This window comes from Ictidomys tridecemlineatus, chromosome 3 (genome assembly GCF_052094955.1).
Source record: "Ictidomys tridecemlineatus isolate mIctTri1 chromosome 3, mIctTri1.hap1, whole genome shotgun sequence".
Classification (NCBI taxonomy): domain Eukaryota; kingdom Metazoa; phylum Chordata; class Mammalia; order Rodentia; family Sciuridae; genus Ictidomys; species Ictidomys tridecemlineatus.
Window position 1 is genome coordinate 151,486,973 of NC_135479.1, and position 24,978 is coordinate 151,511,950.

At 38.2% G+C, this 24,978-nt stretch overlaps 1 protein-coding gene across 4 annotated transcripts in view; it reads left to right on the forward strand.

Moving 5' to 3' along the window:
• Positions 1–24,978, forward strand: part of Lsamp (limbic system associated membrane protein) — a 607,460-nt gene that overhangs the window by 529,716 nt on the left and 52,766 nt on the right. For all 4 annotated transcript variants that reach the window (XM_005327613.4, XM_021727951.3, XM_078044174.1 and 1 more), the window contains exon 4: positions 22,185–22,319. In XM_005327613.4, coding sequence (XP_005327670.1) covers positions 22,185–22,319 — 135 coding nt within the window. The remainder of the gene's footprint in view (positions 1–22,184; positions 22,320–24,978) is intronic.

Sequence of the window (24,978 nt, forward strand, 5' to 3'; positions counted from 1 at the left end):
TTTTCTCAAATGACCTGAATCACCTTGATAACCAGATGAAATTTGTCTACCAGATATCTTGCCTTCTCGGCACTGAACAGTTTTAAATTATACTTAATCGAATAATCACACATACTTACGTTTGACATGGAAACTTCATGAAAGTGAAAATGGATTGGTTTGTTCACCACCAAGTTCCATCAGCACCTTGTACAGTGTGCAAGGTGTGTAGTGAGCATTCAATAATATATTGGATTGAATGTACAGACACATCCAAATCAGTGAATGAATGGGGGGAATATAAAAATAAAGAGAACTGGAGTACTGACCTTACAAATCTTAGTGTAGTTGGGAAGACCTTAATGTGTACCAATGATGACAGTTCAACCTGAATCTAGGTCACAACCACTTAAGCACACAATGCTTTGAGAGTGTAGGGAGACTTAAAAGACCTGGGGGTTGGGAATACAGGTACTTTGAACAAGAGGTTAGGAAAAGGAGACAGGAGAAGGAAAGATGCTGACAAAGACTTCAGGAAGCCAATGGCATTTGGGCTGGTTCTTAAGGATCACACAGAAGGAGCCCAGACAAACTAAGGAATATATTTCTGGACAATGGGGATTAGCATGAGCTGTTTGCAATAATCTTTGCACTAAAATCTTAAAGTTCCAACTCAATTGCATCAAACAAAATAAGTCAATGTTTTGCAATATTCAGAAGCAATATTCAAAGCTTGATTAGATTTAAATATACAATAAAAATTATGGAAAGGCTCCAAGAGGGAAAAATAAACCTACAAAATTGCAGAAGCTCAGAGTGTAAAATATTTCTAAGAGCATGGGGACTCTGACATCCTGTAAATTGGTAGAGGTCAGCTCCTTCAGGCATGCACCTTCATGGTCTGATTCCTAAGTGGAAGGTCAAATCCTGAGATGCTCTGCAGAAAGGACAGAGGGGAAGCAAGCTGGAGGCTCTCCAGCAGCCTACAACAAGAGAGCTATTAAATTTAACTATGTGCATTTACTTACATATGTATAATACTTGGTAATTTGCATATATTTCTGCTTTTGAACTTTTTAGCAACCTTATGAGGTCAATCTTATGAAGACAGGTGTTATGTCTTTTATATATGAAGAAAATGAAATTTGGAGATTTTTGAATGACTTGCCCAAAGTTAACGACAGACTATGAATTCCAGTTCCCTGAATCCAGAGCCAGTACTCTGTTACACTCTCCAAGCGTGATTATGTTGTAAAATAAAAACAGTAAAATAAAACAAAATGAACAGAGAAAATATAATCAAAATGTTAAAATAAATTCTCTGGATCTCTTGGTTTATCAAAAAGTTTTTAAATCTAATCACCAAATAGTTTGTATTTAAGATACTTCCTTTCTTCTTTCTCATACTGTGTATACTTGTGCTACCTTGGGCCATAGGTCCTATTTAATTCTAATCCTTTTTGTTGTTTCTAAAATAGAACTTCTGCTCTTGTTATTTAAAAAGCACAGACTGGGGCTGGATTGTAGCTCAGTGTTAGAGCAAATACTTGGCACTTATGGGACACTAGGTTTGGTTGTCCAGCACAGAACAAAAACAACAAGGTATGGACTTTGGAGCTAGGCAGAGCTGAATTCAAATCCTGATTCCACCACTTACTAGTTTTATAAGCTTAAAATACTAATTCAGATATTTGTTTCTCACCTACATCCATAACTAGGAATGGTTGTATACAGAAAGTGATGGATGGATATCATATATATCATAGTTTTATTTTTCCTTGATCAAAGTAGTATGTGTGGAATTCCTTAGCAGATGACTAGTTCACAATGAGCTCTCAGATATTTATTTAGTGAATGAATATTAATTCTCTTCTCCTGACTCACTGTCTGTGTGATCTTAGACCAAGTACTTCATAACTCTTAGCCTCAGTTACCTCATCTGTTGGGATAAAAATACTTGTATTGAAGAGTTTTCAAGATGGTTACATAATATAATTCCTGTGAGACTTCTAAGCATATAGCTTTCACTGAATAAGTCCTTGTGTTCCTTCTTCTTTATTTTCTTTTTACACAGCATTTAAACTTTCCTATCTACCTTTCAGTTCTGGGGATCTCAGTCTGTCCTCTTTTTCACCTGCTGTTGCTCTGCTTCTCTTGGCACTTAGACCTCTCCTTTCTGGACCTCCACTTCCTGTTTTCTCCTGTACTCCTTCTGTTGTTCCCCCTTTTTGAACCCTGGCTGCCTTATGTTCTGAACAACACCTACCTAAGGGTTTTTGTGAATCCAGGATACCAGGGATCTCTTAATGTAGTGAACTTTTCATCAGCAAAATGAGGGGTGTCTGCCTCTTGATTCCTCCCCTTCCTCATTTGTGTGCACATGTGTGCAACACACACACACACGCACGCACACACAAGCCTACCCAAGAATTATGCATCCGATCATTTCTTCACCCAGTCTTTGGGCTCTTTTATCTTTGTATTTATATTTAATTCTTCACTCATTTTCAGAGCCTCAAAAATAATTGAGTGTGTAAATCAACAGAAATCCAAAAGAGAAAAAGAACATAAAAAGGGAGTTGCTGAGATCTGACAGCTAGACACGAACCATTTAACTCTCTTAGACCCAGCACTCTCTCAACTGTACTAGCCGAGCCGTCCACTTGTTCTAAGCAGTTTATAACTCTCTCTTCTTTCCCACCAGGGCCCCTGCTACATGGTGTAGAGATGTTTCTGAATCCAGCTGGTGATCACTTTATAGCCTGAGGCAAAAGGATTGATGGTGTGTGCCATGCTCTTCCTAGGTTGTATAATGCAGAGGCTATTCCTGCTCTGCTCTGTCACATAAATGTTTAATTCTTCCTAGAATCTTATAAACCATACCCCAGGAAAGTTAGGCAATGGGGCACCCTCAGGTTAGAGAAAAACAAAAAAAGAACAAAAAGTTGGAGACCTCTCTCTCTCTCTCTCTCTTTCTCTCTCTCTTTCTCTCTCTCTCTCACTGGTCACACACACACACACACACACACACACACACACACACACAGATACACTTTGGTTTTCTTTGGATGGAGTTATTCTCTGTGAACCAAAACAATATAAACAAGGCCATCTTATCTTTGTATTCCTCTTTATTTCAGCACTACTTCAGCTAATGTTTTTTTTTTTTCCTTTGAGTGAGTCTCTTGTCTCTCCTGAGACCCTCTAGTGTCTCTCAGACTTCTAGAATTTCCGGTGAAAGGCTGATTTCTGAGAGCCACACTTTCCTAAGAATGATTGTCTTCTGATTCCCCAAAGCCATGGTTTCTCAATGCCTGCTGAATAGATTTAAGCTGCATCTTGAGCCTTGACCAGGGCAAAGAGGCCAATTTAAAAAACAGGGGGAAATGAATCCCTCCACGTTTCAGGGTCTAAACCACGTGGCCATCCCAGGTCGCCAGTCCCTGTGAGAATATCATACATTCCATGGTCTATCAATTTTAAGAACTCCCAGCCAGCATAAAATGAGAAAGAGGTTTATTGTGAATTTGGGGTAATATGGCTCTCGGAGGGGAAACATTTCAGCTATTGGAAATATAATTTCTAGTTTATTAATTTGAAACCTCATTGACTGATTCTTGCGTATTTCTCTCCCATCTTGTTGGGCATTTATGTGTGAGTTTACATAATGGCTTTTTCTGGAGGGACCTGAAACACGGCACAACTTACAGGGCTGTGATCACCTTCTCTCTGGCAGGCAAAAGAAATGCCTGGGGCCTTTTCAGCTTTTTTAGAGAGAAACAAGTGTAAGGCTGTTAGTCTGATTCTAACTTTTACTGCATTTCTCCTGAGAATAACTCCACAGCAAGAGCAGCAATCTCTTCCCTAGAAAGTCTCAGGATGCAAGACAAAATAGTTCAGTTCATACCAGCACTGAGGGCTTTTAGAGCATTTTTTACAGCATGGCTGATTTCCTAAGGCCAGGGTGAAGGAATCGGTGAACTGGGCTGCCTTTGCAAAGCTCCAATAGTGTACATGTACATTGGAATCAACCCTGGAGTGTTGAAGACTCCTGGGATGGTCTGGGACCTGTTGCCTAAGGACTTCTGCAAATAGGCCTGAGAGGCTGCCTCTTTAAGGAATTCCCCCTGAGATTTTTCCTGGTTTGGGAGCCACAGTTTTAGAATGACTAAAGGTATAACTGAACAGATAGATGTTAAGATCAGATTTATTGGAAAATAATTGAATGGTACTTAGCTCATAGACTGTTACTTCTGAAATATACTTTTCTTGTCGTCTACTATAATCCCCAATTTTAAAAATGCAAATCATAGCAATCCAACGAAAAATAGTTTGTCAGATTTGTAAGTTAGCAGTTGTCCCTTTATACCAGGGATAAGCAAAATTTTTCTATAGAGCAAAGGTAGTAAATATTTTAAAATTTGAAGTCATATAACACCCATTACAACTAAACTACCATTGCAGTAGAAAGCAGTCACAGACAAGAAGTAAATACTTAGGCATATGTCCCAATTAAATGTCATTTATAAATACTGAAATTTGAATTTTGTATAATTTTCATGTGCAATATAATACTTCTTTTGTTGAAATTTTTTAATCACTTAAAAATGTAAAACTCGTTCTTACCTATGAGCTGGATAAAATCAAGCAGCAGGTCAAATTTGGCCCATGTGACATAGATTCCAGGCCCTATTCTCTAGTTCTACTGGCTCCAATTTAAATTTGGAAAAGAATAAACAGCAGTCTTGGGACATAATTATATGGACAGTATAATTGTATATATTCATATGTGATATAATCTAAAATTTTTGTTCGGAGAAGACATCTGTGTTAATTTCAAATCTTACATTTTTATGAGCAAAAACTCTCTAACACAGATATAGCAGAAAGAGAAGGACTAAGAGAAATTAACATTTAATGAGTACATAACATTTCTGCACAGTGTTCAAAAGTCAAAAGTAGAACTAGGTTATCTAAAAGTAATGAGTGTTAACAGTAGGAGCAAATTTAAGTCATTATTGATTTTTATCAATGTAATAATCATTTCCTAAACTGTCACATCACCCTTACTCTTAGTTTTATATTGTTCTCTTTTGTTGTATCTTTCCTGTGCAGTGTTGGACATATACCTGCTATCAAATGAAATTATTTATTTTGCTTTTTACTCAAAAGCAACTGGTACATATACATTAAATAGAAATCTACAAAAGGAGAACCATCCTTCCTATATTTGTAATCTCTCTCTCTCTCTCTCTCTCTCTCTCTCTCTCTCTCTCTCTCTCTCTCCACACACACACACACACACACACACACACACACAAACACACACACACACAAGAAAGATTCAACCCTTTATTTGGCTTTTCACTATCAAATTTGGACAGTTGGCAGTGGATCTATGCAACAGCCACGCTCTAATCATCCCTTTAAAGTACTTGATTTTAGTTTATTCCTTGAGTTTAGTTGCATTGATTTTCCCTTCTAGAAATTATTTGAATGACTTTTAAACTATGTGTTAAGGAACACTGATGTTCCTGAAACTGATCTTAGCTGTTAAGACACTAAAATGGAATGCTGGTAATCTTTTCCTAATTTATATGGGGATATTTATATTGCCTAGTAAGATTTTGTTGATTGAAGGTTGTCCCATAAAATATTCTTAAATTATTTTTGGTGTCTGCACCATTTTTCTAAATTAAAATCTAACAATCCACTGAAGGATAAGCACAAAATCACATAATCAAATATTTTGCTTTCTGAATTTAGATTTGCCATTCAAACAGTTTTGGGAATCTGTGTCCCGGATTATCATTTGGAAAATTTAGTAGTATCTTTTCCAGAAAAGAGAGATGAAATCTGCATGGTTTTGTTTAAATCTGATGAAATTACTTTAGAAATTTCCTTCAGCCAAATATCATTTTAAATGCTTGTCTCAAGTTTCTTCAAGCCTAGAAAAAATGTATTTCCACTAGCTTAGGGAATAATTGCATGTTCCTACTAACCTAAACCCAGCCACACACTTTTCTCCAATTATTCCTGAACGTATCTTTCACTCACATGTTCACATGCACCACACATACATACACCACCCACATTCCTTTTTTCTTTCAAGTACTTCTCATTCTTACATTGCTTTATGAATTCTGACTTTGACTACTTTGATGTAGAAGAAAGATTTCCCAATGTCTTGAATTGATGGACGGAGAGCTCAAGCCTTTTACTCTTGAAATTCCATCTGTTTTGATTAATATGCATCCAACTTAGTCATGCTCCTTCCACCATTTACCTAGCACCATCATAGCCATGCAGTTAGGGTGTGGCCCATTTCCCACAGCAATGGTCCATGGCTCTGCTCTGTCTCTAGATAGACATTCCACTAGATAAGAGTTGAAATTAGAGACAAAACGTTTTCATTATCTCTAATCAAAGTACCTTGATCACCTGCCCACATCTGAATCTAAAGCCCATAGGCCACCTGGAATTATTTCAGAACACAAATACTGGTTTTAAAAACCCTGAAATGTGTTTGGGTCTCCAGTTCTTTAAAGAGGACTAAAGCTTATTACTCCATTGTCAGGAGTGACAGCTCCAGACTTCAGGGAATCTGAAGCTTTTCTATACCCAGCCACCTTTGCAATCATTTGTTTTCCTCTACTCACTTATTCTCAGATCTGTGGAATGCCCGGTCACCACCTCTCAGAAAGATCATCCCATATCATATCAAAATGCAGCCTTTTATAAAGTGAAGACACTTCAGGTTCCACCAGCCTAAACAAACTGTGTGCCCATCCTGAGTACCATCAAGGCTTCTTTCTTTCTTTTTTGCGGGGTGGAGAGGTGTGTGACTCTACTTTAGGCTATTGCAATCCTGGTAGCTTTTACTTTCTGTTTTTATTCTTCCCCGTGGCGTGATGTGCCTGGCTTCTATGATCTCCCTATGCCCTGCTCTGTTACCTTCTCCTTTGCTTCAGGACTTCTCCCTCATGCTGTCCGTCCTTCACATCTTCTCTGTGGTCTCCTCTGCCCCTCAACACATTGGGTCAGGCAGCTCTGCCAAGGACCACTTCTAAGTTTGCCTGTTTGTGAAATCACATGCCAAAAGGAGATGATTTAAGAGTTTTAACTTCATTCACCTTGAAATTGAAAGTTTTTTTTAAACAACCAGGAAACTAAAACTGCTTGAGCACATGATATGTTAAGATATTGATATAATTAGATTTGGCCTTCCAGAAACCAACATTACTTTAAATTAGTACACAAGGAAGGGAAAGATGAGGAGTTTTGAAAACCTAGCAATTTATTGAACATATTTCAAGACCTCCTGCTTAGAACTTTCCCAATTATCATCTGAAAAAGTGGGTCATTATTGTCCTCATCAAGAATTGGATGAGCAAGTTTAAAAGTCCACTTAGCTTTACCTCAAATGCACCCAAAGACTTATAGTTTGCCTTGTACTCATTCTAGGATTGGTGTGTGTATGTGTGTGTGTGTGTGTGTGTGTGTGTGTGTGTGTATAAAATGCACATAAGATTTTATATAAATTATTTATCTATACCTGCATTTAATTTCACATCAAGACTCACATATTAGTGACAATGATTTTCTGTCACAGTATTTACTCACTTCCTAGTTACCCCAAACATTTATATAAATTAAGTCAGAGCTGTGCAAAATGTGACATCTGAATTTGTCACCTCCACCTTCCCCTCACATTGTCCTCCACTTCCATTCTAGTCTGCCAGGTTTTTAAGAACCAGTTCCCACAACTACCCATTCTGATTGCTTGCAGCCTGAGAAATCCCGTAGGTTTTAATCGAGAATTAAGACATTAGCTGATAAAAGGTAGAACCACTTGCATTAATATTTGCATTGTAAAAGGAGTCTTAATGGAAAAATAATTAAGCTTTAAAGATTGATATCTTTGAGGCAATTTATCCTTCCTGGCAACCTGTCAAATCTCTTCACACAGAGCCTGTGCTTTGCATCACCTTCCCTACACACACTTCGGGTTGCCACATATAAATCTCAGTGTAATTCTGTAACAACACAACAAAAATATGCGGTGGGATATCTCTGAATCCTACATGACATGATTTAAAGTAATTTAAATCTCTCATTTGTTATAAATTAATTTACTCTTTGGGAATCTTCCAACTCTTCAAGGTCAGCCACCATCTACCTATAGTTCTTCAAGTTCATTAATAGATTAAACACCCATTAAAAGTGCTCTATGACAAAACTCATGTATAATAGAGCAAGGAAAGGTGATGTGGGCTTCCATGGTCAACTTTTCATGTAAATGACCTATTCTCAATGACTTCTATAATATGAAAGTCTAGTGATCATACCAGGCCATACAGAGGAGATCATAGGATGGGAAGGAAAGTAAAGAACAGCTAAACATTTGGGAGTTCAGACCAAGGCTTGCTTTGGAGTTCTAAGCAGGCAAGAAGACAGTCTGCACAGGCTTTTGTCAAGAACTTTTAGAATTTGTCAGGAACTGTTTAGAATTTGTAGGTATGATGGTAGTCAATCAGGAGAACATAACTGAATCTTTTAAAATATAGGATAATGGATTAAAGCATTAGACCCTCCTTTATTTATTTACTTATTTATTTATGGAAATTGAACCCAAGGACCCTTTACCACTGAGCCACATCCCCAGCCCTTATTACTTTTTATTTTGAGACAGGGTCTTGCTGAGTTGTTTAGACTGGCCTTGAATCTATAATTCTCCTGCCTCATGCTCCTGAGTCACTAGGATTACAGGCATGCTGGCCTGGCTAAAACATTAGACCATGTACTATCTGTATGATATTAGGAACTTACTTAACTTTACTGAACTTCATTTGCCTCACTTGTAAAGAAAGAGAAAGTAAACTTATACAGAAGAATGAACTAACATAGGTAAGCAGCCATGTGATACAAAGTAGTACCCAACAAATACAGGCTGAATTTTCAGCTCAGGAATGGAAATTTAGCTCGATACAGAACTTTGTGCATTCCCCTAAATATAATTTAACTTTATTCCTTCAGTCTCACCTGACCCCAGGCCAAGTTGACTCCTGCAAGCTGGAGTGAATTGAACTTCTCTGATAAAAGAAAAGGGATGTTCATCTGAATGTCAGACTTCTAAAATCAGATAAATGGATACCAAATGTAGGAGTCCCTGACCATCACCTTGGGGACTTTAGGAACATGGATTCCTAGATCTTAACACTAGATATTTTGATTCGTCAAGTCTATGAAGGTCACAGTCTGTGATCTGCATGGATAGCAGCTCTCATTGTGATTCCTATATAGAGGATTTATTGATCACACTTTAAGAAACCCTAGAAAAGGTGCTGACAGGATCCTGACATGAGTTAATCACTACATATGAGCAATATATTTGCATAATTTTTCTAAAGTGAAAGCAAAAGGGAAAATACATTGATTTACATAACTATTCTTTGGAAACAAAAAAAAAAAGTTTAAAAAGTCAGTTGAAGAGTCTTTTTTTTTTTTTCCTGAAAAATATCTGGTGTATAGAGTCCTTTAAAAAAAAAAAAAGATTGATCATTGTGCTAGACAATATATTTCACTGAAATTTATGAAATGCATAGAAAATGTGTTTAAAAGGGTAATGTTTTTGATAGTCCTTATAGAAGCTGTGGTCTCACTTCAGTGAAGCCATTTCTAGGAAGTGCTGAAATAATTATGGTCCAAATGGCTTGCATTCTAAATACGTGATCCTTGGATGGAATCCAGGGACTCTTAAATAAATGGATAGTAGTATGTGAGTAGATATGCCTTGCAATTATCAAGCGTCTTAAACAAGCATTTGGCAGGTCCTGGGTTGAAATCCATTAGCGACTGAATCTCTGGGCAGTTGTGCTATGTGATTGCACTGAAGGCCGACATGACAGAGATGGGAGGCGGGGGCGAAACCTCCCAAGCACACTGGCCAGCTACCCAGAACCCAATGAAATGGCTTCAGTACACAGCTGAGAAGTTACACAACCTTTTTCTCTGATATAAATAAATGATTGAGTACATTTAAGTGCTTGGTTGAGATCCAAAAAGTTCTGCTCCATGTAACAAGGAAAAATAAGTACTGAGTCTGATATTTTCACATGGCAGGTATTAGTTATCACCTACTCTCTCCACCCTTAAAAGTTCTCCATATAGACTCTATTAATTATATGCATTTGAGCACTGAGGATGTAGCTCAGTGATAGAGCACTTGCCTAGCATGTGCGAGGCCCTGGGTTCAATCCCCCAGGCTGTTTGAGAGAATTTTTTTGTGTGTGTGATTTATTCCTCTTAGCAACTCCTACTGAGGGGAGAGGTGCTAAGCCACTAGGAAACTAAACTTTCCCAATGAAACAGAAAGATAAGCTGACTTTTCTTGGGCTGAGGGAGTGTAAAAGAAGAAATGAACTAGAACAGAGGGTGAATTGTTTATTTCTACCTCCACCACAGACTTCTTCCCATTTCTTGTAGGACTCACAGTTTGTATCATTAAGGAAACTCAGTTTGGGATCATTCCCCAAATATCTGGATTTAAAGGGCCATGACAATAGCAGGGCACTGTAATTTTTTTGTGCTACATCAAGGTTTACAGTCCATTAGTCAGGGATAAAGCATGGTAAAAAGGGTCCAGCCTTGTAGGAAAGGTATAGTAACCACCAGATGAGGGTCAAGTTCATGGTTCAGCCCAACTTTAGCCCTTGCCGGGGACAGGAGTGCAATTTGACTGCCAGTGGCAAGGACCAAAGCGCTGCTAGCAGGTAAATTGATGCTACAGGGTGAAGAAGGGGTAAGAAAAATGGATTTGAGTACATACAGGTACTGCCACCTCTAAGATCCAGACCTCTCTCAACAGTGGAGAAAGGGCTTCTAACAGTTGGCCAGATCAAGCCTCCCTGCTTGGGGCTAAGTGAACCAAGCCTGCAGTTTCTGTTCTTGAATAGCTACAGGAGGGCAGCACAGGAGGTAGGCTGGAGCACAATGCCTGTGTGCAGTCACTAAAACCCTTGAATGTCCATTTAATTAGAAAATTGTTCTAATTTTATAAAATATCAGCTTGCTGGCCACTATTCTTCCTGTCACTTGGAATTGCTGTCTTATGTCCCTTAATTTGTCTTTCTTATGCCAGCAACAGAAAAATCTCAAAGATATTCTTTTTCATTGTGAGAAACTTGCCCTTAGGATACAGCTACTGGGGCAGGTCTATCTTTGTTCTATACCAAAATTGTTGAATTCAATTCCACTTTTTAAAAGTCTCTCATTATAAAGGTAATGTATGATCTGTGTCAAAAATTCAAGCAGAGCAAGGTAGCACATTATGAGGGCAATTCCGAACTACTCACTTCTGATATTACTGATCCTATAACCCAAAAGTAAGACTTTTAATGACATTGTATAGGCATCATACATAGACAACCAAGTGTACTAAATTTCATATATATAAATACATATATGTGCATTATTGTGTGCCTATAACTTTTCTAACACAAAGAACATATTATACAGAGCATTCCATATTTTTATGACTAGATAACGTAATGTTACATTATATGAATTAAGTTGTCTTAAGTGAATTGATTTATATAAACATCATGACTCATAGTTAACACCTAATGAGTCCTATGTATAACAATACTAATTTTTTTGAGAAAATCCTCTCCTTGCTTTGCTTTGTGATTTTTTTCAACTACATAGCCTCCCTGGAAAATACAGATTAATTTCACCTATCTATAATTTTCATATGACAGTAGTCATACTGTTGTTCATGTTGCCTCTTATAGCTGTTATTTATTCATTTTCTTCTCTGTATAATATTCCACTGTGTGAAAGTACAAAAATTTATTAGCTCTAATGTGAGTGCTTCCAATGCTGTAGTGAATATCACTGCACACAGTAATGGAATTGCTAGATAATATGCATATTTCCAATTTAGTAGATATGGCCAAACTATCTCCCAAAAGGGTAGATCATCCTACTGGCTTCAAAAATTCAACTTTTTAAGAAATTTGTTCCTCTTGTTCCATATAAACCATAAATGCAGTTTTTTGGTCTTGTTATTTATATATTAACTTTGTTGGCCAGAGTTTTGTGCTGTGGAGGAATTTTTACTTTTTTACAATCATAATGATCAATCTCTTTTTTTGTGGTTTGTTCATGGGTTGCTTAAAAAGGTGTTCTTTTCCTTGATGTTATCAAACTCTTATGGGTATAGAGTGTCCCCAAAGCTCCTGGTAATGCAGGAATATACAGAGGTGTATGTGATTGTATTGTATTATAACATAAGTGGTTCATCCTATCTTAAATGAGTAGGTGGTAACTATAGTCCAATGGGATGTGGCCGGAAGAGATGGGTCACTGGCGTTGTGCCCTAGAAAGGTACATCTTCCCTGCATCCCCTGCCCTTTCCTGAACCAGACATGAACTGGGTAGCTTTCCTCCACTGGATCCTTCCACCGTATTGTGCTGCCTCACCTTAGGCCCAGAGCAGTGGAGTTGGCCATCTGTGGACGGAGATCCTTGAAACCATGAGCCCCAAATAAACTTTTCCTCCTCTAAATTGTTCTTGTCAGGTATTTCAGCTCAGCTGTAGCAAAGCTAAACTGACTAAAACACGATTGATTGCTTTGACTTTTAGTAGTGTTATGGCTTACTATTTAATCTTGTGTCCTTTGATTTATCTGAATGTGCTTTTGTGAATGACATGAGGGTATTATTTTTTCTCAAAAACAATATTCTAACATCATTTCAGCTACAATAAGAGAAAAACATAATTGAATAGATAGCCAGTTACAATAACATACAACTATGGTTTTTCTAAATATGACTAATATCAGTTAAATTACAGCAAAAAGGACCCTATTAACTAGAAATAAGAAAATATAACATCTATCATAATAAACTTAACATAAAACTACAAGGGGGGAAAATCACTCATGGGTAAGTAAATACGATACAAATGTGATTGATTATTCCTGAAGAGAAAAACATCAGGATTGTAAAGATATATCTCATATCACTCATATTACATTAATCTGTAAGTTCAAAATAAACGCAATCACGGGATAACAATTATTTTTGTTTCATTTGTAAAACAATTCTAAAATTCCTAGGAAATAAATATGTAGAACAAATCAGGAAGATCCTGAGAAATAACTATTCATATGAGTAATTAAAATGCATTATGAAGTTGTGATAATTAAAATAGTAACATACTGACCCAGGAACAGACAAAAAGAATTTTTTTAAAAAAGGGACAGAGTCAGAAAAAAAAATTAGGTTTTAAATAACATAAGCATTTGGCTGAGGAAAATATGACTAATGGTCTTAAAACTAGCAGACAAAATTCAAATATTGTTCTCAAAGCATTCAATCTGTTTCCTTCACTTCCATCTGAAATGAAGTCAAAGGCTTCCAGAGCTGTCTGTAATGTTTATCCCTGATGAGAACATAAGTTCCCTGAGAGTTAGTAGCCACATCTTTCTGCCCCTTCCTGTTTCTTTCACTTCCTGGTTGGTCCTGCTGGCTGGGACATGTTTTCAGTCTCAAATGACTTCTTATAATTATACTAGGAATCTCTGTTCTACTATCCATATCACAATCAACTTGCATATACATCTTAAAGTATTCAGGCCCTTTTTATATTGAAAGATAATATTTTACTCAATGGTCAGAAATACTCTATCTCCATCCCCTTCACCTGCTTGATGACCAATTTCTTCTTTTTGCCTACAGTTATCTTCTCCTGATTTTAAAGACCTCAAAAAATGAATTAATAGGTAAAGAAATGAAGTGCAAAGGAAGGTGTTTTATACCTCATTTCTGTGTCATTGTTTAGAAGGAATCTCCATTTGAATGTCCTTTAAACATTCAAATCCAACAGATTAAAAAAAAATCTGAATTTATTCCTCCCCCAACCTTCTCCATTAAAATACCATGGCACGGGCGTTAAAATATCACCCAGCACGTCTTTAATTAATGAGGAGTTGGTGTAAGCAGCCCCTTGCCTCCAACATCTGTCCACAGGTCAGGCTAAGACCGTCTTGTGAACTCTCTTCACTTCAGCCATTCAAACCTCTGTGGTGGCCTTTTCTTTTCCTTTTGTTTTTATTTAAAAAGAAGTAGAGGAAACATCCTCATGCAGCGCTTTTTAAATGAAGTGACTTGTCAAGTCCGAGACTGTAGCAGTAATCTGAAAGGCAGTAAATTTAGCGACCCTCACTTGCACTGACAGCCTGTCGAGCTCTTGAAACATAAATAGCAGTGGAGACAAATCGCTGCTGTTTTCCTATTAAGCTTTGGCCCACTGGCCTCGTAGCCTTTCAGGAGCTTGTGGGCCCAGCCTGGGAGAGCAGCTGCTTTCAAGAGCAGGCAGGAGCTCTCGGGTTGGCCCCCACTCCCCCTGGAGGTGTGCTCCTGACACTGCAGCTGGGCCTCACCCCACTGGGATCCATCAGCTTCCCAGAAAGGCTGAAAATCCTGGGCCAAGACCAGGGACCGGGGGTGCTGGTAAGCAAAGGCCTGCAATCCAAAATGAACATGGAGAAGGCAATTCCTAGCTCATGCGTTTTGGACTCAAATCAAGAAGCCAATTGCCAGACCCCTTATTATTGGTAGTGTCGACCCTGACTGGTCACCAAAGGCTGCCCACCTTGTGTTAAATAGAAATGTTTTAAGAACATCCCTTTAGTTGGTGCTTAAACCATTTCTTTTCCTGTACTGCTCCCAACACTCACCCTTATTTTTCTCTTCATTACTTATGTATTGACTTTAAGCAAGAGCAGTTCTCTAAATTGGATCAAACAGCTCATTCAGCACGGCCTACCTGAAGAAGCGGAACTGGGATTTTGGGGTGAGCCCAAATGAGATCACAACAACATCAGGACCGGTAAAGAAAGAGTAGAGGACCAAATGGGGTTATCATCTTCTACTGTGTTTTAATTACATTTCAGAGGCCTCTCTGGCAGCCACAAAACCCTGCCTAGCAATCCTTCCACAATGCAATTGCCCTGCTGAGTTTAACACACTCACTTACAAAATGCCAATTGATTTATGTGACTCTCGAAAACAGCAACCGCTGCTCTCATCTCTCTTGATATTTAATCCTCAGCCATTGCAAAATCACTAATGACAAGGCAGGTATTACCCCCCCAGTTCTGATGACAATGGCAAAAGATCTTGGTTGTTGCTACCTCTGTCCAGCAATTCAAATCTTTCCCTACCTCCCCTATTAAGAAGTAGGCTGGAAAACAACCAACAACTGCAGGAATCCTTATTTCTCTTTTATTCTCCCAAAACTCTTTTTAAGTATTTTTGGTATATTTCCTTTTTCTCTTTTTCAGTTTTACCTCTTTGCATCTTCTACCCCATGCCCTTTGGGTAGTCAAAGTGAAATAGGACAGTGAGTGCTTGCTTTATGACATAGTGTTTGTATTTGTCCATTTTCCACTGCTACAAAAAATACCCAAGGCTAGCTTATGTATAAAGAAAAGAGGTTTGTTTAGCTCATAATTGTGGAGGCTGGAAGTCCAAACAACATTGCAACCACTCTGCTAAGGGCCCCCAGGTTATATCAGATTCTGGTGGATGGCATCATGGCAGGATCGTGAGCAAAAGAGAGGAATCATGTGGCAAGAGAAAGGGGGGGCGACGGGCTCCTCTCCTACAACAACACTTCATCCAGAACTAATCTGAGAACTAATCTGGGTCCCATATAAATACATGTCCTTCTAAGGACAGTACCTACAATGACCCAATCACTTCCCATGAGGCTCCCCCTTTTCAAGATTGAACATTATGCCAGACAGGCACAGTGGCACATGCCTGTAATCCCAGCAGCTCCAGAGGCTGAGACAGGAGAATCACAAGTTCAAAGCCAGCCTCAGCAAAATCGAGGTACTAAGCAACTCAGTGAAAACCCTATCTCTAAATAAAATACAAAATAGGGCTGGGGATGTGGTTCAGTGGTCAAGCACCCCTGAATTCAATCCCTGGTGCAAAAAAAAAAAAAAAAGATACCACATTACCTTCCCTAACATCACCACTTTGGAGACCAATCTTCCAATCCTTAGGGGACACACTCAAATCATATCCAACACATGACAATGCTATATCAGGTGAATGTTATGAAGCTTCTACTCTAATGGTTTGAATTACCACTGATGTGCAGAAAATACATTCAAATCCTCATTCAACCTGAATCTCTCATCAACCCCATATTTCTAAGTGCCTATTGAAGGTACTCAACAGAATATCTCCAGGAAATCCTGATACCAAACATGTCCAGAATGATAGTCATTAATCCACTCAAAAAAAAGCACTTCTTAATTTCCCAAGTAATACCAACTGCGTTTGCACCAGGAAGTCACTAGCTTCCAACCAACACACCACATTTAGAATATATTTCTTCATACTCAAGAATGTCAGCATTTTTGTGCAACAATGGGTTTATATTGCTAATGGAGGAGCTCCTAAAAAAATGAGTGGAGACTTAAATTTTTAAATACCAATTTTTTCTCATTTATTGCTTTATTTGATTCTCTCAATAAGGATGTTCAATGAAGTGGGCAATCCACAAAAAAAGATAAAGTCTTTCTTTTTTACCTCCTTTATCTGTAACTGAGTTGCGTTGCTTTGGAAATTCCCCAAGTGCCCCCATTCTCAGCTTCCCACTTTATACTCTGCAGAAAGAAATAGAACAGATACAAAGAAGTTAGAATTCAGCAAAATCTAGCCTTTCCCAGCAATTCAATGATAAAGACAGCATGCCTGGTTAGGAATATGGACTCCAAATGTCCACAGACCTGGTTTAAACCTCAAATCTTCCTGACTATCATTATAAACTTGGGAAAGTTCCTTGTCTACTATAAATGTGTGTTTCCTTGTGTTCCACATCTGTAAGCAAACCCCCAAGCATCATGAATTAAATAAGATAATATATCTTGAGTGTTGTTACTCAGTGGATTAGCACAGTTCCTGGCAAGTGTTTAAGTGGTAGCTCATTCAACACTGACTCTACACTGTTTTCTTGAATTTTCAGTGGTTTCTAACATTGTCCTGCATCCTGGGGATACGGTGATTGATGGGCAAAACCAGATGAGGTCCCTACAGTGGGAAAGTCTTACAATGTAATCATAGCTATTCTTTGTGCAATTTCCCTCAAAGAACTAAACATAGTGGACTTAAACTTCAAGCATAGCATTTAGAAGGGCAGAACAATTTATAATCATTGATAACAAGTACAGGGTAAAGGTTTGGTATTATTAAAGAATGCCAAGACTGAAATGATGTGCAGATGGCAGTCCCAGGTCAGATGCTGAACTAAAACTATGTCAGCTAGCAAAAAAAAATGTATATGAAGCAAAACTGCAAATCATAGTGAATTGGGTCTTTCCAGGAAAAAAATAATGCCAGAGTGTTCTTCATTTTTTGCCCATGCACATCCATTGAGCCAAAGCCAGTTATGAATTTTGCCTGACTTGTCACTGGTTTTCAGGTAATAACTACACCCTTCCAGGCTCCAGAAGGCATGGGCCAATATACCAAATTCATATCCTGCTGTATCTTACTGTATCCATAAGGAATATTGCTCTATCTGAGTGACTTACCTCTTACACCTCAAATATCTTAATAGTTCAATGCCCCTCTCTCTAGGGAATTCTACCTCCTTTCATTTCCATTCCTCTGGCTTAAAAATCACCCTCGTTGCACTACCTCTGTGTTTTTCTTCCTTTACTCCCTTAATGTGCTCTTTTTCCTTATTCTTCTGATTGTTGCTCTGGCAACGGTGGCTGCTCCCTTCCCACCTTCTTTTTATCAGGATCACTTACCACTTCTCACCCGTCCCTTTCAGTGATGAAAAGCGGGGATGAGAAATGGTTTCCACCTTTGGACAGCAACCTTGTCAAACACTAAAGGATGTCTCAGGTGAAATATAAAACTGAGAAACAAAATCTTCAAAGGGATCTGGAGGGAGACCTGGCTAGAGATACAAACAGAACCCTATCACAGCTCTCCTTTCTAGAGTCTTCTCTCTGTTCTTTCCCTCTTCTTCTTCTTCTTAGAATTTGTGTGTAGACCATGCTATGCAGAAAAGTAGGGAAGGGAACAAAACCAGAAATAGGTGAGCATGTCCTTAGGAAGAAAGGAAAGAAAAGAACATAAAACATATTGTAAGAACAGACACTTGTTACAGCATTTGAAATTTGCCCAGGAAACTTCAAATGGCATCATTGATTTTGTGATTCTGTTTTTCTTTTATTTTTATAGGCAGAAGTTCATAGCTTGCTTGTGCTCACTTTCTTGACTCTCATTTCCAAACACAGACTCATACAACACACAAATACACACCCACATACCCTGCAGGATGTATTTCAGTTCTTGCTTTTCTTTAAATTCCGTGTGTTTGTGTTGATAGCTAATGTGTTTACAGCCACTTGCTTACACATAAATATTCAAATTTAGTTAAGGGAATGTCAGTGCCATTCCAAACACATCTTTCCTTTAGCAAAACATTGATGTACTGAGATGTTACAAGTCTCATCTCAGAATAGTGAAAAAAAAATGTATCTGTTACCTGATGTCCTTAAAATTCTACATTTATAAATGAAATACTCAAATTTAGCAAGTTCCCTCAATTGTATTTCTTGCATCTCAAACAAAGGGAAAGAAAGACAGATATCTTAATGATTATTAGGGTAATAGTATTGTTTTACAAATCTTTTTAATGCAAATAAAAGAGAAGTTTTCATGTCCTGGGGAGTTTTCAAGAATAGTGCTCTGTTTGGGGAGCAAATATTAGTAGGTTAATAAATTTGCATGGTGTTTCCTAAAAGTTAAGAGCAGAAGCTTATAGGTGAATAAGTAGCTGCGGGAGTGGAGCAGCAGAAAGAGAAGAGGAGAAACAGGAAGACAGTGGGAAGAAAAGAGGGAAAGAGAGGAAGGAGAAAAGAAAGGGAAAGAGAGAAAGAAGCACCATGGAAATGAATTTAATTCCAAATGAATGCTTTCTTAGGAATGCCTGGTTGACCTTGGAATCTCAATAAATGAACATTTTGGAGTCAAACTACAGATTTCCCCAAAATGTGTTCCTCTGAGGCATAGTACTCAGAAGGCAGCACCTGGCAGACTTTAATTGGGGTTACCCTGGCTGACTTTTCTCCACATTAGGGAACCCCAAAGAGAGCATTTTTCTCTTGCCATGAGCTCTAGGCACTTCTTTCTGACTTATAAAGAAATATTAAAGGAACTAATATGTACAACTTGAGTAAACGGTGACTAAGAGGGCATACGCTAATTATGCACAGGAGTTTGAAAGGTGCAGACACCGGGGAGGATGAGAAGTTCTTTAGGCTGGTAGCTGAATATTGCCAGGAGACACCCAAGCACTTTAAGCAAAGGGAGACTTAAACTAAACACTAGATCCCAGAATAAATATAACATTCCGCTACATGAGCAAGCTGGTGGAAACTGGTTGAGATGTTTAAAATACCAAAATATTGAAATTTGCATTTCAAGTCAATATTTAAACAAGGTCAGGAAATAATAGAAATCAGAAAGGACCTGAGTTGTAGTCAGAGGGCAAGTCATCAGAGAACTTCCACAACAGGCTGTGTGTTTCTGGCCTGAAATTTTTAAGTTTAGAGAGTCCAGGAAATGGTGGCCAGATCCTAGTCAAAGTGACTTGAAAGAACTGGAGAATAGGTACAACTATGGGCTCAGGCACACTGGGGCAAAGGGGAAAAAGCAGAAGAATCTGAGTGCATTTTAGAATTTTCTGTCTCAAAATTAATGTCATCTATTCCAGGCCTTAAAATAAGAACTGCCATTGCTGAGAGGAAAAGGATGGCATCTTATCAGGCCTGTGTCCACAGGGGCCTCTGCTGATTTCTGAACTGATAACTACACACCACAGTCACAACCTCAGGACATGGCCAGTGAGCCTCTGTCCCTAACACCAGAGTGCTCCTACATACCCTTTCTAGCCCCCAACAAAGTGGTGCTCTATTAGAATCATTTAAAGGGAATGGGTTTTTATGACAACATCTCTCCCAGAAATGCTGACCATCTTTGGTTATCTAGCTCCATTCTCTTAAGCTGTATGAAGTGTTGGATCTGACTCCTATCTGCTATGTATCTTAATTCAAGTCATCTGTGTATTACTTCATCAAGGTTGCCATACCAAAATTACTATATACCTACAAATAAGGTTTATGGATATGGAGGAGGGCAAGGAAGAAATCCTAAAATACTCTGAATCATCTTTACATCTTCTCATTATAATCTAGTATTACTCTCAAAATCAGTAGTGCTACTTTACTATCTATTCCACTTCTGCACTTCAGGTTTCTAATTAGCTTACACCTATTTCAGCCTGTTAAATAAAAAGTGATTGTCAACATTGCCATTAGTCTTCAGGGTACTGATGTTCAGCTAGAAGACCCGTGGCATCGAACAAATAGCATGACCCAGTCCATAAATGTATGTAAACACACAAGATTTTTTTTTCCCTCCGAGCCCAAATCCTGCCCAGTTAATTTAATAAAGGGGCTTATTACTCCAAGATTTCTGTTTTCTTTCCAACTGTATTTCACTCCTATAACATAAAATTAGATCTGACTTCTTGTTTGATAATGAGAAAATAAAAAGAAAAGAACACAGACAGGAAAAATAACTAAGCCTTTTATAAATAATATCCAACTCTATACCATAGGTCAATTCTAAAACATTTTCAATAGAAGAATGTGCTAGAGAATGTGCAGAATTTCAGAACCAAATAATTGTATATAACTATTGCCTGTTAGTTGTTGGAATTGCCAAGTTTCCTCGAAACTAGTGATACTGACATTGACAGAGACTTAATGCTTAGAGTATTCCTGACAGTTGAGTTATAGAATGTTATCAAAGGGGTCCTATGTTCTGTTGGGAGTCTAGTTAACAAGCTTAGCTGACATATTTAGACAGTGAATTCATGTCCATGCTGGCTGACTGTTATGTTGATTTGGCCATCAGGGAATTTCTAGAAAAGGAAAACAGCTTGTGACATTTCAGCAGAGCTATTAATTGGTAACATTTAATGTAGGATGACCAGAAGCAAGATTCCATCATGGTGGCGGACTGTATTCTTGAACACCCTCTCCAGTTGCTCTATCCTAACCCAATAAGCAGTGGAGTCTTGAAATTCGGAGGTGAAGGGATTTCAATTCAACTGAAGTCCACAGGTCTTTTTAGCCAAGCTCTGGCTGAGCTCTTCCTGCTGTGCAATCTCTCTTTTCTCCACCTTCTCTTTCTCTTTTTTCATTCTCTCTCCTTCTACTTCCTCATCCCTCTTTCTCTCAATCTACTCAGAAATTTTATTCATGATCCATGTGAGAAAAATTTAAACAAACTTTCTTGTCTTGAAATGTCTTTACTAAAATGGACATAGCCAATTTTGTAGATCTTTTTAGAGCTGCTATGTCCCCAACCCCAGGTGCCACAATCTGTCGTAAAACGTATCACCAGCAGCACATTCTCATGGATCTAACTCATGGCCTGAAAGTCTCAATGATGATATTGCTTTATACAAAACAAGGAACCCATAACAGCAAGACAGGGTTTAGCACTTGATCCTTGTGAAAAAAATTCCACTTAATGTGGCATAGTGGTGATTTCACAAAAGGAAGCCACTTCTCCTTTTAATAGCTACTTTGAAGTTTAAAAGTATAATTGATGATGTCAGTGCTTCACCCACACCCTTCAGAGTACTTGACAATTTGTATGGACCTCCCCGTAACTACTACTTTATACCAAACCCTGAAATAATGACTGGTGCATATGAATATATAAACACTCCAGCTTTGTACCTCATGATCAGGATGACTTTAAGTGGGACATGTGTTGTCCCCAGAGCTTCCTGAAAGATCGACTCAAGGTTGCTTTTGGGGGGACTCAGCTTGGTATCACACTCTTGTTTGGTTTCCTTCTCTTCCAGATTCCCCTTTTCCACTCCTTTATCAGCATGTTATAACAACAGTTCCCATTTAATCACTTTTACAAGATTTTCGTCTTAGGGTTTGTGTCTGTCAAATATGACCTCAGAGAAAGCATATTGTCAAAGTATTGAAAAGTCATGTCAGTTTATTGCTTTTAAAAAGAAAAATGAGGCAGTCTGCTGTGATTTCAACTTTTTAAAAAATCATGCAAACTTTTTTTTTCAGGAAGAGAATTTGAAGGAGAAGAAGAATATCTGGAGATTCTTGGCATCACTAGGGAGCAGTCAGGCAAATACGAGTGCAAAGCTGCCAATGAGGTCTCCTCAGCGGATGTCAAACAAGTCAAGGTCACTGTGAACTGTGAGTATGGTGGCCACAGCAGCAGGTGCTACATGCCCAGGGCATGCACCTCCACCTCCAGCAAACTCGAAAGATTCCATTAGCAAAAGAGCGTCACAGTTCAAGCGGATGCTCTTTTGGTCAGGGATACACATTTATACATCAGACACATCCAAGGGCAGGATTTGGCCTTTGAATTTGATAAATCAACTCTACCAATTCTAAATATAACCCATAATACATTTAACAACAGCCTTTGTCTTTTACTCGGGCTACAGAATTAAGAAAACATGATCAGACAACACTAGCATTTCTGGCACTCATTATTCTGGCCTTTGTGGACACCAAGTTCATGTTACTTTGGAAAAACCAACCATTTGTGTCTGCTTTAGCTAGAATTTCTATATTAATGCATTGTTTGTCAAAAGGTAATAGGCCAAGATTATATTTTATCCTCTGCTATTTAACTAATTGACCTTCTTGAAAACAAATTCAAGCCACTGTGGTCAGATGCCGTGTGTTCCTGATGGCTATCAGGAATGCCTGATAAGTTAATTTCAGTTATCTATTTGTCCCAAAGTACAGGCATTAGAAAAGAAGATTTCACTAAGATGCATAGGTAAGTGAGCATACTTTGAACTTCTTAGATGAAAGAATCCTTAGATGTAGTTCAAAAGGGGGAGGGAGAGAGGGAGTATCTATAAGATGTGTGTCACCAGCAAAGGAATAAAGAGAATTTGTTTACCTTATTCAGTTAGGAGTATCTTTCTGTATCATTCAAATTTACATTTCTACATCACACAATTGTGGTTAGTGACAGGGATGAAGAGATATCCTGACAGATCTTCCCTTCTAGGAATTTCACATATATACATACCCCCACCCATATAGCCTACCTACACACATATGCACACATATTCACACATAACACACAAAGGCACATGTACACACAGGCACAAGCATCTAAACCCACCTTTGAAAGTGTGCTTTAGACTATGTTGAGTTGCATTCTGTCATCTCACGTCCTCCATAACTATCACCGCTGTGCCATCATCTGTGTAAATTCTATGCATTCTTCCCAAAAAAACCTGGCAAGATAGGTATACTTGACTCCGCTTTAAAATGTGAGAAACTGAAGCCTAAGGAGTTGAAATGCAACATGGAAAAAGAACATGGAAAGCAAATATAAGAATAGGGAATGAGCCTCAGGTCCATTTAATAAAAAAACCATGCTCTCAAGAAGAAGAGAGAAGGGGGAAGAATTATCAATTCTTTTTACCTACCGTGAACATCTTAGAATTAAAGGATTTACTTTTTATTTAAACTTCATAATAAACCTATGAGATAAAAATTATTAGTCTTAATTCGGAAATTAGGAAATGCTTGTGGAAAAAAAAAACAATAAAATAAAAGGTGACTCACCATACACACACACAAAAAAAAAAAAAAAATTAGGAAACTGAGGCTAGAGAGCTGATGAGCCCTGTATGAGATGACTTGGTAAGTTAGTCAGCCTTCTGTCACTGAGACCAAAATGCCTGATAAGCACAACTCAGGATGAAAAATTTATTTTGGGCTCATGATTTCAGATGTCCATGGTCAGCTGACTCCTTTGCTCTGGGCAGAACATCATGGCAAAAGGGCATGGTGGAGGAAAGCTACTCAGTTCACAGCAGCCAGGTAGGAGAGAGAGCGATAAGAGACAAATAGTCCAAGGCCACACTTCCAGTAATCTACTCCAGTGACCTACCTACTCTAACCACACCTACACCTACAGTTATCATCCATTAGCCTATTTAACTATCAAAGGATTGACCCAGCAAATGGATAAAGCCAGTGATCAGGTCACAGCCCTAGTGGTTACCCAAAATCTCCATCTCTGAGCCTTACTACACTGGGGGATCATATATTCAAAATGTAAGTTTTTAGGAGACATTCCAGATCCAACCATAACACCAAGCCTACACTTGGGGTGTTCTAATACCCAGGGTCTTGCTCCAGCCTTTTAGCTTTCTAAAATAGTGAAATCTTTCTACCATAGATGGAAGAATCCAGTAGATACGGCTGTGCTATGCACATTTATGGTCTTCATTTCCAAGAGCAAGAGGCGGCATTTGATGAGCTATGATGTGCTTTTATTCCTAGCTGTCTCCAATTTTTTTAGTAATAGAGTTTTGAAATGCCAGTATTATTATTCTTTGCTAGTACTGGGTGTGTTTCAAAGACACATTAATGATCTCAATGTTAAAAAATGCTTTAGGTCCTTTTTTCACATGAAAGGCAATTTCTCTGGGTGTTTATATAAGTTTATAATTAGGTTAGTTAGCTTCTTTTATGTACACATAACCATGCCATCATCTTCCACCTCTTTCCTGACTTTTGGAGTGAAGATTTCATTTTCTCTTAATTGACCTTCAACTTAATTAGATTTCTGAAAGTCCAATCACGGAGTAAATAGAAAATATTTATGCTTCCATTGTATGAAACATCAAAGTGGTCTGGATTGCAGATGGTTCCCAAGATCAAAGCTAGCCGTCTGGGCCCTATTATTATTGGAGCAATTAGTCTGACATTGCTCCTTCTTCACTGTCCCCAAAGTGTAATTTAGGACAGAAGAAAATACTGATAATTTTCAAGAAAAGACTTTTATGAAAATGTGAGCTTTTGCTAGTGACAAGTG